This window comes from Arvicanthis niloticus, chromosome 15 (assembly GCF_011762505.2).
Source record: "Arvicanthis niloticus isolate mArvNil1 chromosome 15, mArvNil1.pat.X, whole genome shotgun sequence".
NCBI classification, from domain to species: Eukaryota; Metazoa; Chordata; class Mammalia; order Rodentia; family Muridae; genus Arvicanthis; species Arvicanthis niloticus.
Window position 1 is genome coordinate 55,397,039 of NC_047672.1, and position 22,511 is coordinate 55,419,549.

General features: G+C 40.1%; 1 protein-coding gene across 12 annotated transcripts in view; it reads left to right on the forward strand.

Moving 5' to 3' along the window:
• The window catches only part of Sgce (sarcoglycan epsilon), a 72,516-nt gene that overhangs the window by 443 nt on the left and 49,562 nt on the right, over nt 1-22,511 (forward strand). For 4 of the 12 annotated variants that reach the window (XM_076913057.1, XM_076913058.1, XM_034519397.2 and 1 more), the window contains exons 2-3: nt 12,146-12,220; nt 16,580-16,687. The exons of 5 other annotated variants lie outside the window; for them this stretch is intronic. In XM_076913057.1, coding sequence (XP_076769172.1) covers nt 12,146-12,220; nt 16,580-16,687 — 183 coding nt within the window. The remainder of the gene's footprint in view (nt 1-12,145; nt 12,221-16,579; nt 16,688-22,511) is intronic. 3 more of the 12 variants (XM_034519401.2, XM_034519400.2, XM_034519402.2) reach the window with 2 other exon arrangements.

The window sequence follows — 22,511 nt, forward strand, 5'->3', positions numbered from 1 at the left end:
CCTGTCCAGCAGGGCAAGAATTTAACTCCAGTTTCCATTAAGGAGGGCACCCCTTCTCGTTCCCCCAGCCTGATGGTGGACATCTTCTGATCCCTGAAACAGACTTGGGGGTCATTGCCCCTCGGGGTGGGGGTAGGGGTGCGGGGCTTTACCCCACAATTGAGACTCCCTGGCCTAGATATGAGCCAAAGGACATGGCTGGCCAGCTGCTTTCTCTCTTACACAAAGATGTACATCTTTTCTCATTTTCTGGAATCGGGTTGAAAGAAAGACCACCAAAATGTAACATTTAAAAGACCGAATCTCTCCCCCACCCCTGCTTTTTTTTAAAAGCATTATTTCCTGGTGGCGCGAACCTGATTTTTTTTTTAGGTTTTACCGAACACGGAAGCAGGATCATGAAATTCTGGGAGCCAAACGGCGTGTGCAGGTCAGGGTCAACCATGGCTGGGGGCAGAGATGCTGCAAACAGCACCCATTGCCCTACTAAATACGTTACGAAGGGAAAGCAGGAACAATTGAAAACAGCTGTGGGTGCTTCCAATGTTCTTGGCGGGCTTTGGAAGCTTTCAGCTACGGACTTTGTGAGGTGATTACAAGGTTTACACAGAGACCTCAGCTTTCCCCCCCCCACCCGCGCCGTTTTGGGTTTTTAAATCTTGTGGGTGAATGAATGTTTTGGGGCGCAGTAACTGTAGATTCAAACCTTTGAAACAGGTCACCGAGACTCAGCTCCAAGCATTTGTTTGGCTTGATACATATAAACCTGTAAAAAAAAATTTTTTAACGTTAGGGAAATTTGCAAAGGAACAAGTCAGTATTCAAATACTGACGGAAAGGATGTGAAATAAAACCTTAATGCGGATTCCCACCTAAGCTGCTCAGAGTCTTAGGTGCTGAGAAAATTAACAATCTGTTGCTAATCTTTGTCAAAAAAGTTAGGTTAAAAGGAAAATCAAATTGTCTACAACTGAGTTGGATTTATGAACCACAGATGAAACATATTTGTTTTTCAAGACTAAAACTGAGCTTATTTCAGCAACATCCTGCAGTTTTTTTTCCTTAAAAACAACAACAACAAACAAGACTTTGACCCATTGTGCACGACAAGGTAGAAGGGACCTTGCGCTGTACAAAGCATGAAGTTTTTAGCATTAAGCAGAAACTCATTCATTTCTGGGAATCTACTTATTAGAAATTAAGTGCTGACCTCCAGAAATAAGTAAGTGTAGATTTCCAAGAGCAAAGAACATTTATCTAGGAAATTGGGCGAACATAATCTTTTTTTTTTAATTTAAAAATGTTTATCTTTTTCTGCAAGACAGACTGATTCCAGGATTTTAAAACAATGTTTACTTAACAGTCCCTGTTCCGGTGACTGCGGGACTGTCATATGCTTAGGAGCAGTTTCTTCTCCCCACAAAGTTAATTCACCTAGCTGTTCACTGATAGCGTTGTTTTTTTTTTAAACGTGAGACTTAGAGCAAACATGGGTAAAATATAAGAAAAATTCAAGTTTTAAAAATCACCCATCTTTCAGGGTTTGAAATAATTTGACTTTTCCATTTCAAAATTTTAACCATATTTACTTATTTATTTATGGCTTAAAAAGTAGAAATGGCTTTGTTGGTATTTTTATAGTAGTAATTCTCTCCTGGTTTAAATTCCAGAGGGTTGCCTTACTAAGGCAACCAAGATCACCTGTGACATCCTTGGCTTGCTGTGGTGCCGCACACTATGGTTTGCCTTTTCAGACCTCCCTCTATGCTTACAGAGGTATCTAAAAAATATTTTTTTCCATAGGGTTGTGTATATTTTTTTTCTCAAAATTAAATATTGGATCAAATTAATTTCTTCCCCTATTTTCTTTCCAAGTAGTAGATTTTGAGCATCAAATAATACTAATTTTACAATTTTTTTTAAAAATTAAGCAACATTAAATTAATATTTCCTTATTGATGTATATAAACAGCAATAACACCTAACAACAATTTCAAACCAACAAGCTGAGCCGTGGCTCCCAGCCTCAGGATTATGACATGCAGCTATAATTTTAATCAATATCCTTGAGGGTTTTTTTATGCTTGACATATTCTTTTTTTTTTTTTTTTTTACTTTGTCTCAAATTACAATTTTTCTTGGGAAAAGGCAATACCAGCTGTTTAGGTAAAACTTTCTTGCTAGCTGAAAAAACAAACAATATTTAAATGAATAGACAGAATTAATAAATACTCTAGGGTTTAATTAATGTTAAATACCAATATGTCCTAAATACTGATATATCTTAAACACTCATGGTATTTACTATCCAGGTAAATTTTAGATTTTTTTCCCCCGAGTGGATTATTTTGTGCCGGCCGGCTTTCACAAGGGTCAGTGTGAAGCGCACTTAGCGTTATTTACTTCACTAGGTAACTAGCTGTTCTTTGTATTTAGAGATTTTATCTATATTTTTAAGAGTTTGCTCAGGAGCTATCATCTCTCTTTACCACCATTTTTAGTTTTCAGTGGGGATGAGGGAACTCGGCGTTAACACGCAGGGGGATTTTGACACCGCACATTGTGTTTACTCTGTACATTTTACCTACCTTTATGGCAATTTGCCGGGCATCTATGAAGGAAGCTGTTGATTTATCTCTTATATTTAGGATAAATTCTAAAGGAGTGAGACGATTTATATTTCAAAGTAAAGGTCGAGTTTTCACAAGGCAAATAATACCTATTTGGACATGTTATCCTTCTTAATGAGAATTTGATATGGATGTGAATGTGCTGATTTCCTGCCTGTAGTTGGCTTAGCCTCTGGGATAGTGGGACTAAATGATTTCTAAACAAGATAAAAATTTGACTTTTCAAAGAGTAACTAAGGTTGAATTGTTTGTTTTTAATCTATTATTATACAGCTTGCCATAAATCTAGCAGCTATTGGTTTACCCTGTGTACATATAGCATAACTTCATTTCTGGGGAGTAAATTATATCTCTAAGCCAGGTGGAATTTTCACTTGTCTCACAGACTTTACAGACAGCAATGAACACACCATAAAAACGGGCTAGAGATAACCTGAGTGAGACAGAGAGCATGTGTCCAGCGTCAAACACTAGTTTTCCCATGGATGAAAATCACCCTTAAAGAAAAGGCTAAAGCATTGAAGACATGCTATGCTGGCTTGTTGAAAATGTTTCAAGTGAGATACTCAGATTGTTTGTGGATCTGATAAGCGCAGTGCTTACACATGTTTTTTTCCCCTCCACAGTTAGTCTACACTCCTGTTTCTTTTCTATTTTTCCTGCTTGTACATGCAGTCTATCCTACCTGATTTTTTTCAAGTTTACCTTTCAATAGTCTCTATTCTAAGCATCTAAATATATATCCTGTTTATTATTTATTTTATTTCCTGGTCTCAGTGTGAAAAAGGACCCCAGTTAATCAGATGACACAGGTTGGGTTTGTCTGCTCCGTACTTGGACTGGAAAGGAACCTTTGCACTTCGCTCTGTTTTAGTCTCTATCCTGTGTTTTCCATATGTTCCTAACCCATCTAACAGAGGAAGGCAGACAGATAGAGAGATGGACAGCACACACACACACACACACACACACACACACACACACACGCGAGCACATCATCCAGATTTTTTTTTCCTAAACCGCCATATCCCGTTTTCTGATCTACTCTTTCCTATATTATCAGTTTACTAAGTCTAAATAGCAATGTATTGTTAAAAACAAAAAGGAATGTGGAGAGGGGGAAGAGAAAGAAGGCAACATTGATGGAAAGAAAGCAAGGCTGTTGCTTCCAGTGATCAACAAGTCCTATCAGAGACTGTTTTTCTGCTTAGCGTTTTCTTGTTGGAAAGACATTCTCAATGGTCTAAAGCCATCTCCCATGGACTGCTTCCAAGCCAAATTCTCTCTACATGATTTTCATTGTTAAGATTTTTTAAAACACATGTAACTGTAGTAACAATGAATTAAACAATAATCACAGCAAACCCCAAACAGTCTCACAGCCTGCCAACAGACATTTTCACTGCTGTTCTTGCCTTCCTGTGCTTTGCTCTGTGTGTATGTATGTCTGTTTCTGTAGACTTGCATTTCTAAGCTGTGTGGGTCCTTTTACACCTTATTTTGAAAGATAAGTGATTCTTGCTTTCAGGGAAGCAGTTTGCGGGCTATAGGTCGATGTTCGAGAGGGTCTGCAGATTAATTAGCAGGATTGTTGTATGAGCCGGAGACTGGCTGGGACCAGCGCTGGCTAGGTGTGTATAGGTTATACTGGATTTGAAGATGGGAGAACCCTGGGTAGGGTCACAGGTCTTTACCCTGGATCGCTTCTTGGTTAACGTTGGCATGCATGATTTTTGACAAAGATTTAGAAGGCTTGCTTTACAATTCATGAGTGACTGGAAAAGAGATACAATTTGAGTTTAGTGTTTAGGTACAAGCACAAAATATAGCAATCCGTGCACTATAATTCACCGATATGAAGAAAAGTGGAGTGGCTTTTGTGTGGTTTCTCGTTCTTTAGGAAGATAAGGAAGAAGCTATGGCATGATGTAGCTTATAAAAATAAGAATGCAAGTTAGACTGTGATGTTAATTGTAATGTCCGTCCATCATAAAAATTGATGGGCTTTGCTCTGATCAACCCCTTCTGTAGTACTATGTTCATTTCTGGCCGTCAGTTTAGAGAGAATAGTTAACAGATTAGACAACTTGCAGAAGCATCTGTGGGTTGGTGAGGGGTTGGTGAGGATCTGGCGACCCTTATCACAGTGGGGATTCTCAAAGGGTCTGGAGATGTTTAGTTTGAAGTAAACTCCCTTTTGCTTGCTTCAGAATGCAGAACCAGCATGAGTGGGCAAAAGCAGAGACAGACTCAGCCCGAGACCTTGCTAACAATGCAGGCCAACAGGAAAACCAACTTCAGCTACTCTTCTACACGACCAGAAACATTCACCTCTTTTGCAGTGAGGGATTTGAAGACCATTGGAACATATTAGTGTAACCAATATACAAAACATGCCATTTTTTTTTCCTCCTTTGGTAAAGCTTTCTAAAAAGAGTGGTCCTATGAATTTCAAGTTTATATTTCTCTCCTCTGCATTGCAAACTTGAAAGATCTGAGAAAATGCAAGAACATTTTCTCCCTGACAAGCACCCTAGTCTTAACTATCTTCCCGCAGCCACAGTCTTTCTCCTGCTAACAGGGTGTCTTGCTTGGTCCAGAGCAGATTTCTCCTGCCGAGTGGGAGTGAATGCTGGAGACTCTAGGGTTACCTGGCAGGCAAGATGCTAGCCACTGGTCCCCATTATAGCTTGGTGTTTGCCTTCTTCTTCCTCAGAGGAATGTGAGACAGATCTCTGTGCAGTAACCCCTCTTCCCCCCTGTGGTATCTATCACTTTTGAGGGGTTTTGTCTTTTCAGTAACCCCTAAAACCTTGTCCAACAAATGTAGCTTCCAGCCTGTGCACTTTGAGTTGCTCGTTAGGATGAGCCTGGTTTCTGCCTGGCTCGGGTGCACATTCTCACTATGGCAAACAAGTCCTGGGGGATTTGTTTTCTCCCTTATCTGTGCACCTGCCCATTGATTGTTTATCTTGATAACCACATCTAACTTCGGAGATGTGTTTGTTCAGAATGAATCCAGGACCTCTTTTTCTGAGCAGCCTTTCTGACTTCATAGAATTTGTATCAAATAATTGGGAACCTTGCAAATTATAGAGGGGCTCTGTCAGAGATGTGAAGAAAAGGGAGGCAATTCTGTTGTCCTTGCTAACTCACTCTCTCATACTGTTTTAATTCCTGCCTCGGACCTGGAACTTTCTTCTCCATTCCAGTGGTTAGAAGTCAGCAGGAGAGCCACTGTCATTCTGACTGCACGAAGTGGATTTTTACTGTTAAATAACTTTCTTCTCTCTCTTACTCACTGTTTTTATTCGTTTTGTAACAGTGCCATGCACTTCTGTGAGGTTGTAATAATACACACAGCCGCTTGCGGTGGCTCTCTTCCCAGTTGCTGGGGATGCCACAGACATTCTTTGGCTCAGCTCCTATTTCCGGGAGAGAAACTCTCAAAAGTGAGGTTCTGGCTTGTCAAAGCTCACCTGATCCGATCCGCAGGCGGCTACTTGCAATTCCTTGAGTGCAGGGTTCGCCCATGTCCCTAAACCACAAAGTAATAATCCCAATGTTTAAGCTTTAAAACCTAGTTATCTTGGGAAATGACTATGTTTCTTCTGAATGAACATTTGTTGCTGGCGTGACTACTGTTACGCTCTCAGAAATATCAATGTACCATTTTCTTCTTAGGTCATTCCGGTCAGATTTTTGTTGTTGTTTTGTTTTTGTCTTTTAAATCTTAACTTAGGAATTTTAATGTAACATATATGTCAGTGGTTAAATGTACTTCATTATTTAAAAATCATCTTTAACATGGTTCACTTTCTATCTAATTACCTTAGGCTAATCAGACATTTAGAATAGATCTTTGGCAGCCTGTACCACGGGAATCACCCAGCATCTGTTGTGACAAGGAAGGACAGACTTTCTTTTCAGATAAATGGAACGGCTGGTTTCAAAACTGTTTGGGAGATAGGCAGCTTTGGCGTAAATTCCTGTCCATTCTTTGCCTTTTTACTCATTCATCTGGTCACCACTTTGATTATTATGGAGATTGGGGTTCACTCTGAATTTGAAAGAGATCACAGTTAATTTTCCAAGAGCAGTTATATGGGGGTGTTTCACTTCCCTGTTTTTTTTTTTTTTTTTTTTTTCCAGCAGTGTGCAAAGAAATAAAGCTTCTGTTTTACCTCCCAATGCAAAAGCAAAGGAAACACGAGCTCTAAGGATTTTTGTTTTCTCTCTTTAACAAATCGGTGTTTCTCACTAGGCGGTAAAACGATACCGGCTTTTCTCTCCCATGCAACAGTTAATCAATGTAGGACCTCTGACATCTTTTATTTTCAGTAGTTACAGAGTTGATTCTAATCAAAGACCAGCGCCACAGTAGGCTGCTAGATATCTTATCAGAATTTGAATTATACTTTTTTTTTTGGTCTAGCAGTTTTCCTTCTGAATGTTTAGTCTCCGTGTAAACTGGTAGAAGTGTCCAAAGATACAGACATGGATGTTTATTGTGATATTGATAATAATAATAATAGAAAACCAGAAAGGAAAAAATACTTAGTAACTTGAAGAATGGAGAATTATTTTATACTTTTAGGGGTGTATTAGGTGTTTTTGAGACACTATTAACAGATGCTGGGTACTAGGTGGTCTGAGCTATGCCACTTTTTAACCCTATTGAGTTGACAAAGATGAATCAAGCTTTTTTTTCTTTTCAGGATTATGCGGTGTGAAGATTAATCAAATAATTGCACATAAGATTGTACTTTCTGGAACCAAGCTAAATGCAGCAAATACTGGTAGGGGATTTGTCTAGACTTGAAGAAAGGGGGAAGTTTTTCCCAAGGAAGCACCCAAGAGGGAAGGGGAATGAATGTTAGGGAGGTGAATCCGGAAAGGTGCTTGTGACCCTGAGGGTCAGCGGAGGTTCTGGGGCAGCCAGAGTAAGCTGAATAATAAGTGCTGAGAGAAGAAAGAGACCAGGAAGGACGCTGCCAGCGGGGTCAAGGAGCCAATCTTCCCCGACCTAGTAGACCACCTTAAAGAGGTTCATCTTTGTACTAACACCAATGGGAACTCTCAGAGGGGGGTTAAGCAGAACAAGACCAGATTTGCATTTCAAAAAGAGTACTCTAACTGCCGTGTGAAGAAAAGGTCTGAATGGTTTGCTACTGGAGGCAGTTTAAATCCAGGTTGGAGACAGTGACCTTGTAGGCTAATGTGGAAGAGATGGGGAAAAAGAAAACTGAAGGAGCATTTTTGAGGAGTGAAATTTGACATAGGGTATGGGATTGAATTTGAGGCTGTTAGCCAGGAGGTTATGTTTACTACATTTCTGTCCTCTGCCTGATGGTCTTTGTAACGCCGGAATGGGGTCAGATAGGAAAGGCAAGCTCTCCAGTTTGAGTGTGGCCCAGTTGAATTCACAGTGATGGTAAATAAATTATGACTGAGCCACAGGACGGAAATCGGCGCAGTTTTAACCCGTAAGCAGGTACAAGTGTGCTTTTAAATGAAAAAGAATGGAGAGAATCACGTCTGTGGTAGAGCGTGGTCTATTTATGCCTGTGTACAATTTTATGTTCCACATGAGTAAAATATGAAAAGATGCCAAGACAATTAAAAGTCCAAGCTGTAGCCAGTAAGTGGCCTTGATAAGGTGACAGTGGGGGGTGTGAGAAGTTGCATTTATAAAATACAGCTTCCTGATTAGAGTGTTAGGATGGATTCTGGTTGGAAAGCACGGCTCCTATAACATTGACAATTAATGACAGTTTAATGCAAACATGTGGCAGGAGACGCCTTTAGACACGTCCTAATTGGAAAGGGTATATAGCGTTATTGAATTTCTGAATTCAAAAAGGAATCTTTCCTGCTGCTGCACGCCCCTACCACAGTGGCTCACACGGACCCTCTGCTTTTTGTTCCCTTTCCACTAGATCGCACTAGCACTCTGGATTTCGCTTAGAGCACGATGTTTTGTGGTCTGCTTTTCACCCACCGTCTTCATTGTAAAACAATCCTCCCTCTTTCAGATGAGGACATTAGACAGTAATGATGTTTAAGCCACTGTCCGTGCCTTTTATTAGAGATCTCCATGGTCCCCTCTTCACCCACAATTTCACCCACAGGAGACAGAACTGTGTAGCAAAAGAACAACCCTTCTCCTAAGTTATGTGAGCAAACAAGAAACCTTAGCCAGAGAAAAGAGAAACCTCTGGTCTCTCTTACTCCTTCAAAAATCACAATTTAATTTTCACCTCGTCTTGAAACTGTGCTTAGTGCAAAATGGAGCCGTGTGCACACCGGCAAACTGTCCCCTTTGGTTGCATTCTTTCCTCGGGGATAAATACCTAAGAGTTCTTGAGATCTCAGGGAAGATGAATCCAAATGGAATTCACATTGCATCTGGTCTCTTCAAAGAGGTAAAAGGCGACTTTCAGTCGCCAGCAAGTCGCCAGAATTCCCTGACTAACAGTCAGGCTGGAGGAGCTGCCCGGATACCTTCTTAGCCCGGGGCAGCAATAGGGTGGGGTTTCACGGGGCTGGAGGCACTAGGTTTTAAGTGTGTTTTTCAGATGTCTCCAGAATTCCAGAATGTTCTGTAGCCTGCCATAGAAATGTGATTTTATTTCGTCCATCATGGTTGTAGAAAAAAAAAATGAGAACACTAACCATATAATGGAAGCTGTAGTGATTTTTTTAAAACTGAAGGTGAAAGAAAAAACAGAAACCCTTTAAAGAAGCCCAAATGTTTCTCCACATTAGCTGAAGATGAACACTAGGTCTATCACATGTGGATTATTATTTTATGCTAACTTTCATCGTAAAGGTTTTGAGTGCACTCTCCCAATCAGTACTCACTGTGCCTCTGTGACGTGAGTTCTGCTCTGCTTCTACCCCTAGCAGAGGAAGAAGCTGAGGCACAGAAACACTTAATAACCAATGGAATAAACTAGAGTTTGAGTTCGGCTAGCCTCCCGTCAGAGATTCTCCCACTAAGCACTGCCTTTCTTTAGACCCGTTTTATTTCCTATTTATTTATTTTATTTCTCTTATAATCTGCTTTGCTTAAAAATGATAAAAATTCAAATAAATTTAAATTACATTAAATAGCTGCTCATATTCTGCTGGGATTTTTTTTTTTTTTTTTTTTTTTTTTTTTTTTTTTTTTTTGTCTTTAAAGTTTAAAAGTCCTGCCAGAGCAAGCACTTCCCCCAGGAGCACACTCTCCGGCACCTGTTAGAGCCTTGGGAGACATTCTCAGAAGAGCTTTCCACCCCTAGAGTCTGACGGAGTGTTGACTTTCAATGAATTGTTTCGTGTCGAGTGTTTATTTTGATGCAAATGTACAGCAGCTTCATGTCTCTCACAGAACTGAAGCATTACTTGTTGCTATTTCTGATGCAGGGATCCGGCAATGTATTTTTTCCCCCAGAAGCAAAAAAAATATTGTAGTTAATATGCTACATATAATCAGGGTGTCTGAGAGGAGGCCTCGCCGTGTACACATCGCATTCTTTTAAAAACCGTTTGGAGTTAGGGTGGATGAGTAGGGAGCGGTGACTTTGCAGTTAGCCACGAAGTGGGTTCAAAATCCAATCCTGCTACTTAGGAAGCATGTGACTGGTGGCAAGTGACACCGTGTCCTAAGACGTCTCGTCCTTCTTGTGAAATCGAGCTACCTGTGTCACATCGTTTGTGGAAGGATCAAATCTGTTAATATGTGTAAACATATTAACAGTTCAGGATCTTCCGAGCACCGCACTGAAAACATAGGTGCTAATAATGTCTTTTGTACCAAAGGAGAGGAAAAAAAAAAAACCAGCTTAAGAAGCAGTTTTATAAGTAGTGAGGAAAATGGCATAAGGAAAGGGAAGAGGGCCTGATGGATGGCTCAGTGGGTAAAGTTGTTGTCAGATTATGAAAGCTGGAACCTACGTCCAGGTGAGGAGAGAGAACTGACTCCACAAGACTTTCTGTTGATCTCCAAACATACACCATGGCGTGTGCATGCACCCACAGATATCAGGCACACACATGCCTGTACACACACAGACACACTCACACAGACACATACAGATGTACACAGACACACACAGACACACACACACACACAGACACTCACACAGATATGCACACACACACAGACAATCACACAGACACATACATACTCACATAGACACACACACAGAGACATGCACACCCACACAGACACACACACACAGCCACACAGCCACACACAGACACGCACACAGACACACATATAGAGACACACACTCACACACACAACCACATAGACACACACAGACACGCACACACACATACTCACATAGACACACACAGAGACATGCACACCCACACAGACACACACACACAGCCACACAGCCACACACAGACACACACAGACACGCACACACACAGACACGCACACAGACACACATATAGAGATACACACTCACACAGACACACACACACAACCACACAGACACACACAGACATGCACACACACAGACACGCACACACACATACTCACAGACACACACACTCACACAGACACACACACATACACACACACACACACACACACACACACACACACACACGATGCTAATAATTAAATTTTAAAAAGAAAAAAGAAAAAGGTCTTAAAGAGCCGTGGAAGATGTGAGCTATACAGACAACTTCAGCGAAGCCGTAGAGCAGAATAATATGTAAAGAGATGACTGAAGCAGGGATCAGAGAGAACCGTGATAAGGCTTGATAGTTCACTTGTAAGGTGAGCGTGCTAATCAGATTAAATTTCATTTGGCATAGCCTGCTGTTTACTTGGACAGTGATGTCTGAGCAAGTTATTATTTATTATTTCTGTTCCTTGTCATTCTGATTAGCTCATCAGCAATCAGTCACTATTCATAGCTCTTCAACTGCTTTTATTAAACAGCAACCCCCTCCTCCCCTAGTCTGCAAATTACCCAGGAAGGAGCAATATTCTCTCTTCAGAGACTGCTTGTCCCAGACCAAATGAAAACTCGTTATGTTGCTACAAGGCTCCAAATGATTCAGAAAAATCTTAAGACAAACTTTTAAGTCTAGTACGGTTTCTAGGGAGCTTGAGGACATGCCAGCCACCTTCAGATTCATCCGGCTTTGACTCTCTTGGAGGGGAAGCAGTGAAGAGTTGGCTGTGTTATGGACACGGAGGGTCCAGCAAATTACTCGAACAGTTTCTGACTGTACACGGCATAACTGCAGGATTCATGGTGCTCTCGGCCTTTGTGTTCTCCCGTTAGAGGAAAGCAGCCTTGTAGATGTAATTGTGACAAATGATCGGGAACCGCTTTCTTTAACGATTTCTGAAGACAATGTGTTACCTCTGGAGTTTGTCCAATAACCTGTCTATAGAGGTTGACATTATTTTACACATTAGATTTAATCTTGAAAAGTGGTGTACAGGAAAGGTATTTGTTAAACTGAATGATAGTTCTTTAAAAGAAAATTTTTTTTTCTCACAGGAAAAAATAATTCACCGGTCTTTCTTGTAATGAAAATAAAGCTGCCAAACGTTAGATTCCCCCCAATCCCCAGCAGTGAGTAATCTTTATTTATTTACTTTTTTTTTTTTTGTCAATGTGAGGTTTATAGTGAATTTTAACACTAGAAATTAGTTAAGAGCTTCCATGATGTCAAACATAAAACAATTAATTATTTCCACATTCGTGAGATCTCTCTTTAAGGTGTGTGTAGGACTTGAATGTCCAAGTGACAACATTTGCTGAGGCACTCTGTCTTACCTTTGATGACATGGCCTGGTGAGCAGAGCCACGGTACTATTTAGATTCATCAGTTTTCTGAGGTCAGTCAGATATTATATGAATTAATATGAACTTGATTAAAATGAATGTGTATGGATCGGTGAAGCAGCTCTGTGGTAAAGGTGCTTTCCCACGAGTCTGAAGACCTGAGTCACGTCCCTGGAGCCTATATGAGGGTGGAAGGCAAGGACTGGCTACATTAACTTGTCCTTTGACCTCTCTGTATGGGTAAGATAGCATGCCTAGTCCCATGCACATATCACACACACACACACACACACACACACACACACTTTAAAAGAAAGGCTGTGTTTCCTCTTACGTTAAAAAAAAAAAAGAAGAAGAAAAGAAAGAAAGAAAAATATGCTTGAAGCACCAAGGCCTGTAAGATGCAGAAGCACCTCTGAGGTGTCTGGCAGCTGTTCTATCACGCCGTAATCCTTGACAATTGGGACACTAATTAGACTTTTTTAAATGCTATGAAAGACATTCAGGCTTTCTCTGTAGAGGACCCGGGAAGTATAGAGATGATGTATTAGTTTACCAGCCAAGAGCACAAAATGACTGTGACGCTTATGCCAGATTGGTCACCTTCTGAAAAAGTGTGTGTGTGTGTGTGTGTGTGTGTGTGTACACAATCTCACAGATTTAAAGGTATGCACATACATCGGTTGAACCACTTGTAAAGTCCATCCATGTGGTTTTGTATAAACTCTCGACAGGGACTCTTCTGTGCAGTACAGTCTGAAGTCTGCTTCAGTAGAATGGAGGAAGGGGTCAACCCAGAGCTATCTGGTCTCTCAAGCCAGGTTTCCTCTCCGATGACTCACCACCCAGTCAGCAGAGAAGCTCCAGGGTGTCTGCCTGCTGGATTTACTACCTTGGACCTTAAGATTAAGCCTCTGTAATCTTCAAACACATTGATAGATTCACCTGGGTTTGTAAGGATTGGGTGAAACAATACTTGAAAACTCTTTACTGGAGTCTGCCAGTAAAATCTAAAGTTTCTGTGCTGGAAAGTAAAGCAGCTTTTGTTATCTGCTTCCCGAGTGAGTCTGTAGGGTGGGTTTCTCCACGGCCCAGGGATGACTCAGATGTCCTGATTGTTCCAAGAGATTAGTTGGAAGTAAGAAGGCAGGGGTTTTCAGTGCCGGGTCCCTCCTGTTTCGGTCCATACAAAGAAATTCTTCTACTCTCTCATATTTGATGGTGTTTGGCAGTCTTTGAGACTTCATAATTATTTATGAGAACCACACGTTGAAGTAGTGTAGCCCACCAACCTGGACTTTCTTTTGTAGAGTCATGGATATGTGTTCTGTGTCTATTTGTTATAAACCTTTTGGCGTACGTGGGGCATTTATTCTGAAGGGGTTGTCTAGGTGCATAAGCAGCCATGTTGTCTTTTGAATTAATAATGAAGAGGCTTCTGGAGGGGAGACTGCTGGGCCATAAGGCATTGTTAACATTTTTGGATTTTGTTTAAAAGTTAAGTTATTGGGAATGCCTACTATGTGTTTCATCTAGTTTTAGAAATTCATAATTTTAACTCAACCACTTATTAGGAAAGTCACTCGTAGGACTGGCCATTTAGTAGGTAAAGCTGGTTGGCTAGAGTCCTTCACTTATACGTCCCATAAGACTTTGTTTGTTTGTTTTTAATGACCTAGGTTTCTGTGGGTTTTGTTTGCTTGTTTGTTTCTTTTGAAACAGGGAGGCTGTCTTTGATCTTCTTATTCAGCTGCCTTCACCAGCACACAGAGGGATCAAAGGCATGAGCCACCACACCCAGCTAGAACCTAGAGTTTGAGAATTCTACCACTGAACCACCGATGCTACCTGGTGAACCTGGAGTTTGAATCGCCTTTTTTTTTTTTTTTTTTTTTAATACAGGGAACTTGGTATTTCTCATAATTTAGTTTGTTAAATATTTTGCTGAGGAGTTAATGTGAAAAGAAAATCCATACACAATCTCCAACTTCATGGAGACTAGGCTTTTAACACCAGTGTTGTAAGACTCTACAGGATGCTTCTGTTTTCCTTCCTTTCTCATTCAGGACTTATTTCCTTTATTTATAATGTCTATTTCTGCTCCGTATGTTTCTCTCTCTCTCTCTCTCTCTCTCTCTCTCTCTCTCTCTCTCTCTCTCTCTCCCCCTCCCTCCCTCCCTCCCTCCCTCCCTCCCTCTCTCTCTCTCATCTCTGTTCTCTTGCTCTCTCCTCATATCTCTCCTAGAGCCTATGGTTAGAACCCTGGTTTCCCTCTCCAGCAGGACCCACCCTTTCCTTACCCTGCCGCCCATCCTTCGCTCTCTTTGCTTCCTCGTCCTGGTGGCTTTCCTCACATTGTCGCTGGAAGCTTCTGCATCTTGACCTTTGCAGTTTGGTTTCTTCTCTTCCCCAGTCTCCTAGAACTCCATTTTCAAGGAGTCTAACGTAAAATTTCTACTTTTGAAAGCTACTTTTGATCATGCTCTCATCCTCTGCTCATTTTGTAGCTGGGAATCATGCTCTTTTCCTCGACATCTCCCTTCATTGGAGTATGTCGCGTTTCTGACTCGGTTGTCCAACCTGTGACTGTCCCTGTCTTTTCTTTGTGGGGGCTTTCTCTGATTTTGTTATGTAAGTATGTATATTAACAATTCTACATTTGCTATCTTTGCTGATTGATATTCCTTTCTTATTTCTCTTTTTAAATGTGTATTCATGAACTCTTGGGTTTATGTGTGTACACCATTTCTATGCAGCTACCTGAGGAGACCAGAAGGCATCAGAATCCCTGACCTTATAGGTCATGATCTATATGAGTTGGGTGCTGAGAACCAAACCAGTGTCTTTTTAAAGAACAACATGTGCTCTTAAGCATTGTGTCATGTCTCCAACCCCTTGTGTGTTCTTTCTTACTGTATGTCGGGCTTAGAGGAAAGGACAGGTGTATGGGGTAAGCACTAGGGGATTTGCGGCTCTGCTGAACCCAGAGTGGGACCGCTCTGAGCCGGTGAGAAGGGAGAGTAGAGTAGAGAACCAGTGTTAGAAAAATGGAGGGTAATTCATGAGATATGAAGGGTAAGGGTAGAGAGATGAGCAGTTTGGATGATGAGAAACAGAATGAGCAGATGGTGCACAAGCTCCAGGCCACCGCATATTTCAGGGTCTCAAATGAGTTCCCTGGGGGCACACTGTCGTCAGAGAGCTGCACTAGAACTTTGGCTTCTGGCGTGAGTTCTGTAAGAGAGATGACTTCACATCTGTACCTGAAGCCCCTTTATATTTGTTTATGAGCCAGACCTGTAACCCTGCCTTCTTAGGTGGGTTCACCTGGGTGTCTATTCGGGACCCCAAATTTCAGATATCCCAAACTTGAGTCTCCCCTCTCTCCTGAAGTTAACCTCTCTTCTGGGCTTACTAATCTATCTCTGGCCAGTAGCATTCTAGATCAAACCTTCAAAGCCATCTTTGGCTCTCCTTTATCTATGCACTCTGAGGTTTGAGATGTATGCAGTACTATCTCCTTTGTGTCTTGCACCTGGCGCCTCTGTGTCTCCTCGTTACCTTTGAGCTGGCGGTTTCCATAGACTACGTGCGTCTCTGGACCGCACCTAATCCTCCTGTTTGTCCACCACCACTTTCAAGTTTCCAGACCCAACTCTGAGTTGAGGTAATGCAAGATTCCTAGCGAGAGATAATTGTCTCCCCTCCAGTCTTCCTGTATATCTCTGGACCCTATCTAAACCTGCTCACCACTGCCACTTTAATATTTCCAAACTCAACCCTGAGTTGATGTCATGGAAAATTCCCCAGCGAGAGATAATTGTCTCCCCTCCAGCTGTGCTGTGGCCCTCGTGATTTTGACCATTCTTTGGACATCGTTAGCGTCATTTCATAACCAACATTTCTGTATAGAAGCTAATATTCAATCTTCACAGACTGTAAGCCCCTTATGGGGCAGGACCTATGTCTTGGTTGTTTGTTACTCCTATAGATTCCCCATACTGGCATGTAATACGCATTTGCAAGTTGTAATTCAGCTGCTAGTCTGGGAAGATGTAGTCTGAGCCAAGTTAACAGTATCTGTGATAGTAATTTTTAATTTGACATTAATTTCATGTCTTTGTGCATTTGTTTTATTCTGAAAAGCTTTTTTATTAAGCTGTGCCGATGGCATAAATGGAACAGTTAACTGGAAGACCAAACAAGCCAACAGTTTTATTATCAGCAGAAAAATGGCTGCTGGGAAGAAAGATGGTGAGTTTAGGCCATATATGTACATCTCCATTTGGCTGTCAGTGCTTGCTTCCGGTGTTCTTCTGTTACGTTTTAGTCCCGTGTCAGTGAGTGTTTAATAAGTCAGTCTGAAAAAATAAAATTTTGTTTTTCTAATCTTCTAAAAAAAACTTCTGATCCTCTTGTGTTGTTAGTCCATTATTTCTGGTTTTTTTATAAACTAAAAATCACTCTCGTTTTTAACCTATGCCCCTTATCCAGTCTCTATCATGACACTTATAGAACTGTTCAAGTGTGCTTATTATACCAACTTATTTAAAACATTAAAAAACACAAAGAAGTACAATTAATGATACCATTTTAAAACAGTCTTTGTAAACTTAGAAAAAAATGGCCATACATATTTTGTCTAGTTTTGAGTGATTTGATCGTAAACCAAATTGATGTTTTGCTATTAAATAATTACTTGGTTCTTGTTTTCTATTAGAAAGATGGCTTCACCCTTGAATGATGGGTTCATCTGTCTACATATTTTTCATCTATAAATGTGTCCATTAACAACATTACATGACCTCTGAAACAGTGTGTTTATTTAGGGGGAAAAGTCTGCCTTAGGATTAGCTTCTCTCAGAATATCAGTTACCATTGTAAACTTTTGCTTATTTTTTGTTTGTTTATTCAGTTTTAAGATCTTTCTCCTATTTCAAGTATTAGCTATAAGTGGTTATGAAGATTAATCAAACAGTAGCCTGGTTTCTGTAACTTTGGGGTCACCAACATTTTTGCATAGTAATGCCAGTGTTAAAATATTTTTGAAAAGAGCAATTTTGTATCGTAAAATGTTCTTACTGTAAGATTAAAAACTTCAGAGTAAGGAATGTCTTTCCTTCATGTTAGGTCACTAACATTTTTATAACTGGTACCAGATAACTCAGCAGCTGTGATCTTCATCGTCCACATCTGTTTTGCAGCAGGGCAACGTTACCTAGCATCACTTCTGGCTTTGAAACAAACATCTGTGTACTTAGGCATTTCATTGCTGATACCTGTGTAAAGATACCAATTTTATAATAGTAACTTCCCATGAAGAGGCCAGGCATTTGTTTTACGGAACACCAGAGTACTCATTCTCGAACTGCTCGTGGTTCCTCCTCCCACATTCTCTCTTAGCTCTCTCTAGCTCTCCTTAGCTCTCCCACAGGTCCTTCAAAAGAATCAGTCTTGTGACCCTTGTGGTTTTGTTGGTTTGTTTGGCACAGCCACCCTTCCTGTTTCTTTCTAGTTATGGGCCTGATGTGTGTATCCTTCGTGTTCTGGTCAGCACCTGACCCTGTACTCTATCCTGTCCAAAGGAATGGAGCCATCTCTGGCTCCACATGCATCCATGGGCTGCCCAAAGACTTTTCCTCTAGGCTCCCCAGCATTTTGTATTAAATTATACCCATCCTTTTCTTCTTTATGCTCCCTCTTGTTTTTAAACTGTGATCCTTAGTGCTTCTGCCTTTCCTAGCATACCCGTCTGGTCCCTGTTTGATTTAGCAAAAGAATGTTGCCTAGCTAGCTCATAGATCCAGCTGAGTTACTAAGCTGGAGCTGTTTGTAATCAAGTGTATCCACAGACAGACAGACAGACAGACAGACAGACAGACTCCACCAGGATCTCCAAGAGGTAACCATCTTTTGCTTTTTTGAATGCCATGCTTCTGATTGAACCTCAAACTAATGTTTAGTGTGTACCTTGACACATACCATCTCTTGAAATAGAAGTAAAAACCCCTCTCAAATTTATCTATTTAAACCGTTTGGATTGTAATGCCCTTATTCTGAATCCTTCCAAGTTTGCTTTTTTTTTTTCCTTGTCCTATTTAAGTCCTAGCGATCGGAATAACTTGAAGAGAAAGATGTAAGTTTCACTAACCATATGAAGACAATTGGTCCTCACTTTAACACGTACAAGTGCTAGTAGCTTCTGTGGCCATGACATTTAAAGCGCTAGATGTCACATCCACCTCTCGGCAGTTTCAAGGAAGCAAAACTGTTAGAAAAGCATTTACGTAGTAAAATTTACTTAATGGTTATTTTTGATGCAACTGTTAAGCTATTTTGATTATTAATTAAAAATAGAATAGTATTTCTCTAAATATATTCAGAGTATTTGCCTTATGCCAATGTATTTCACATTATTCTTTGATATATATCCAGTGGTTATAAAAGTAATAAAAAGCACTCCAAATATGGATTCTCTTCTTTTATCTTGGGATGAGAGTAAAGAAATTATAGCTACATTGTATGTCCATAGGCTAATTTATTTGAAAATAAGTATATTTTCCTATTTATAGACTTAAAATCAACTTCCTTGTTGTTTTAATCACGTGTTAATTCTAGAAAGTACGTTTTCTTCACTTGACACTTTTGAATATTCATGTAATGAAGTTTGATTATATTCTTGTATTTACTCCCTCTTGTTATCCCTTTTGTACATGCCCCCCACTTAGAACAACCATATTCTAAAATTTGTCAGCCATAGGTTTACTGATTGACAATGTAGTTTTTTTTCCTAAAGAAATTAAGACAAAAAGTCAAATTGATTGTACTTAGATTTCCTAATTTCCAACTTAAATGTTAAAGTTTAACAGAATATTCATGGTAATACAATAATATGTACATTAGATAGTGTGAGCTTCAATCTTAAAGGCAGCTCCATTATTGATCATCCAATGAGTGCTAGGAATGGAAGGATGGTGCAGTGGTTAGGAGCACTTACTGCTTTTTTGGAGCACTGGCCTGGTTCTCAGCAGCCCCAGTAAGTGGCTCACAAGCAGCTCTTAATTCCAGTTCCAGAGCACATATGCCACTAAAGTACTCACATATACATACAAAATAAAAATAAATCAGAGACGGGAGTGTGTAGGGGAGATCTGAAGATAGAAGCGTGGTTCTCGATGATCTCTTTGCTTCCATGATTGTAGAGCATCAGGAAGTGCCCTTAGGCTGAAAAATATTCCTTTGCCTGAAAAATATCCCTTTGCCTCTGATGGGTGGTAAAGTCAGGAGAAAATCTCAAAATTTCTCAAGGACCATGGATAAAAGAGGTGAGGCTCTCCTCCTAAGTTTTATCTATGAGGCTGAGATGCCTCCTCTTCTAACCACTAAGGAGGCTTCTTCCTCCTTGAGTTTGAGAGTTTGTGCTTATAACCTTGTCTTTTCTAGTTCTGTGGTATAATTAAGATAGCCCTCTGAAATTAGGAGCTTAGATTATCTGATCAAGTTCTGATTCTTTATGAATCACAGAGAAATTATTAAGAAAGGTGAGGAGTCATGCAACTGCTTACAGCCTCTTCCTGTAGCCGAATGATCAATGACTAAATGTGTTAACTTGTGTTTTGTATCGTCAAACTGATAAGTTCTGTGGCTACTCTGTCAGTCCTGGATCTATGCTCGTAAAATAATCATTTAGTCCCTCTGGGATAAATTTTGTTATCTATACAGTAAAATGGAAGCCTAATTTCTCCAGGAAAGCAAATGCATGTCAGTCCTGGCTTGAGTAGGATGCTAAGGGCATGTCTCAGTCAGAACCAGTGCTTTGATCTGTCTTTTAATAAAAATATTTGCATGCCTAGCATGACATTTAAAACCCTTTTCAACTTTTTGGTGTTCTGAGTCCTGTATTCTATTGATCACCCATTAACAATAGTTTGCAGCCCTTTTCTATCGATATTTAAGACACGTAGACACATAAACATAACAAAGGGGGAAACGTATTTGATTAGATAATAACCAAAATAATTCCAATTTAGAAAAATGAATAAGTGACTTAAGTTAGGAGGGAAATTTTTCATGAGGAAAATTTTCTGCCTTTTTTGTAGAAAAAGATCCAAGCTTTGATTTCTGCTTCGCCCGAGCAGAAGTGCCTGTATTCTTAGCAAGGAGGTAACCTTAATGCTGTTCTTAGGATGAATCCTGCAGCTTAGGCATGGGCTTTTCTTGCTGTGACTGCACGTAAAACAATAGCTGCCTACCTCTAAATGAATGGCCGGCCTGCCTTTGATACCCTGAGGTGAACGGCTGACAGTGGAGAAACACTTTCAATTGAAAGCCAACATTTATAAGGCTGGATCGATCAAATCTCCCGTAAATCTAAATGAGAGGAGAAAAAAAAATGAAAACAAGTTGTGTACCTGGTTGTGTATTAAGATTTTTAAAAATATTTTTCCTACAGTAATTATCTGGTTTAATAATCAAATTTCAATTTGAATGCTGTAATAACTTGTTACAAATGAATTAGGAAGGAATTCATAAATTTATTAAGCTCTAGAAATCCCGAGATGAGTTATCTTGATTCAGAGAGCCAGAGGGATTCGTCTCTCAGTCTGTTCCAATACATTGGTTATCGGCAACTTGCCGTGCTGTTCACGCAGGGACTCCGGGTCTCAGAGAGATTGTTAAGCCTACTCAGGCTGTAATATGAAGGGAAAAAAAAAGAGGAAGTCTCATTCCCCCCATTAGCACTTAAAATGTTTGATTCTCAGGATATTCATACCTAGTTTCTTAGGTCAAAGTTTGCTTTTTAAAGTTGTATTAAGACAGGTGGCTGGTCAGCGTTCTCTGTAGCAAGAGCATCTTTGACATCTTTGACAAATCGTCCCCATAATTTTTATTTAATTTCTCCTAGGTAGTACTTTTCATTAAGATAGTGCTGTGCACCTATCTAGCTAACTAGCATATCAGAGTCTTGTTTAATAGTTTGTCTACAAAGTACCTTTGTGATACTTTGAATCACAATGAATGAGTAGCTTCACATCTTAAAATTGAACATTGATAAACCTGAGATGCTTTTTAAAAACAAGCTTTCAGTTTGTCATACGAAAGCTATTCATTATAGTATCTTGGTATTTTTTAAAGTTAGTTAGGTTACTCCTGCTAAGAGTAATACTTAATCCATAAATCTGTGTTTAAATTATGCAGTCTGTTTCCCACACAGCAAACATGAAGTTATTTCACATAAAACCGTATGTTCATTTTTATTCAAAAACTCATGTATACATAGCATCTGGATTGAATTCAGATTTTCATTTGTACACTTATTTGTTTCCGACTCTATTACATTGCATAGAGTTTATACTGCTTTTACCTCAAGTAATGACCCTATCCCGAGGATATTAAGAGTCTATTCATGGGTGTACGGCTTCAAGTGGAAACCAGGAAATGCATCACAAAGGGGTCCTTGGGCAGCTAATGCTTCAGATGCTGTCTTCTGCTTTTTTCACATCTGGCAGAGCACGGTACACACGGAAACAGCACGTATCTCCTCTTAATTTATCATGCAGCCCTACCTTATTTGCTAGTCTGGCTTTTAAACCTGAAGCGGGTTAATAATTGCAAACGTAAAAGGCGAGAGAAGCCGCTATAGAAAACATACTGATAGCAATGAGAAATGACAGCTGACAACTTGTCTACCGGGGGGAGAAAACAAAAATCTATAAAACACACAACCTTAAAATGCATTAGCCTACTGGGACCCACTCGTGTGATTTGTAAATGACAGGCAGCCAAACAGTCCATACGGCCCCCTGTATAATAGAGCCGCGTGTGGTAACTGATGTGCGAAATGATGAGCTTGCAGCATTATGAAAGAGGACCAACTGCTGCTGCCATAGGAACATCAGACTTCTGCATGCTCCATTCAGTGGGTTTATGGTAAACTGAGGTTTTACCCAATCTTCCTAAACCTCAAAAAGGAGAAAATGACCTTATAAATGGATCTTTTAAAGTCATCAGTTTGTTAATGAAGAGGCTATAAAAGAGACAGGCACATAATTGGTACCTTTTGAGGGCTGGTTGGACA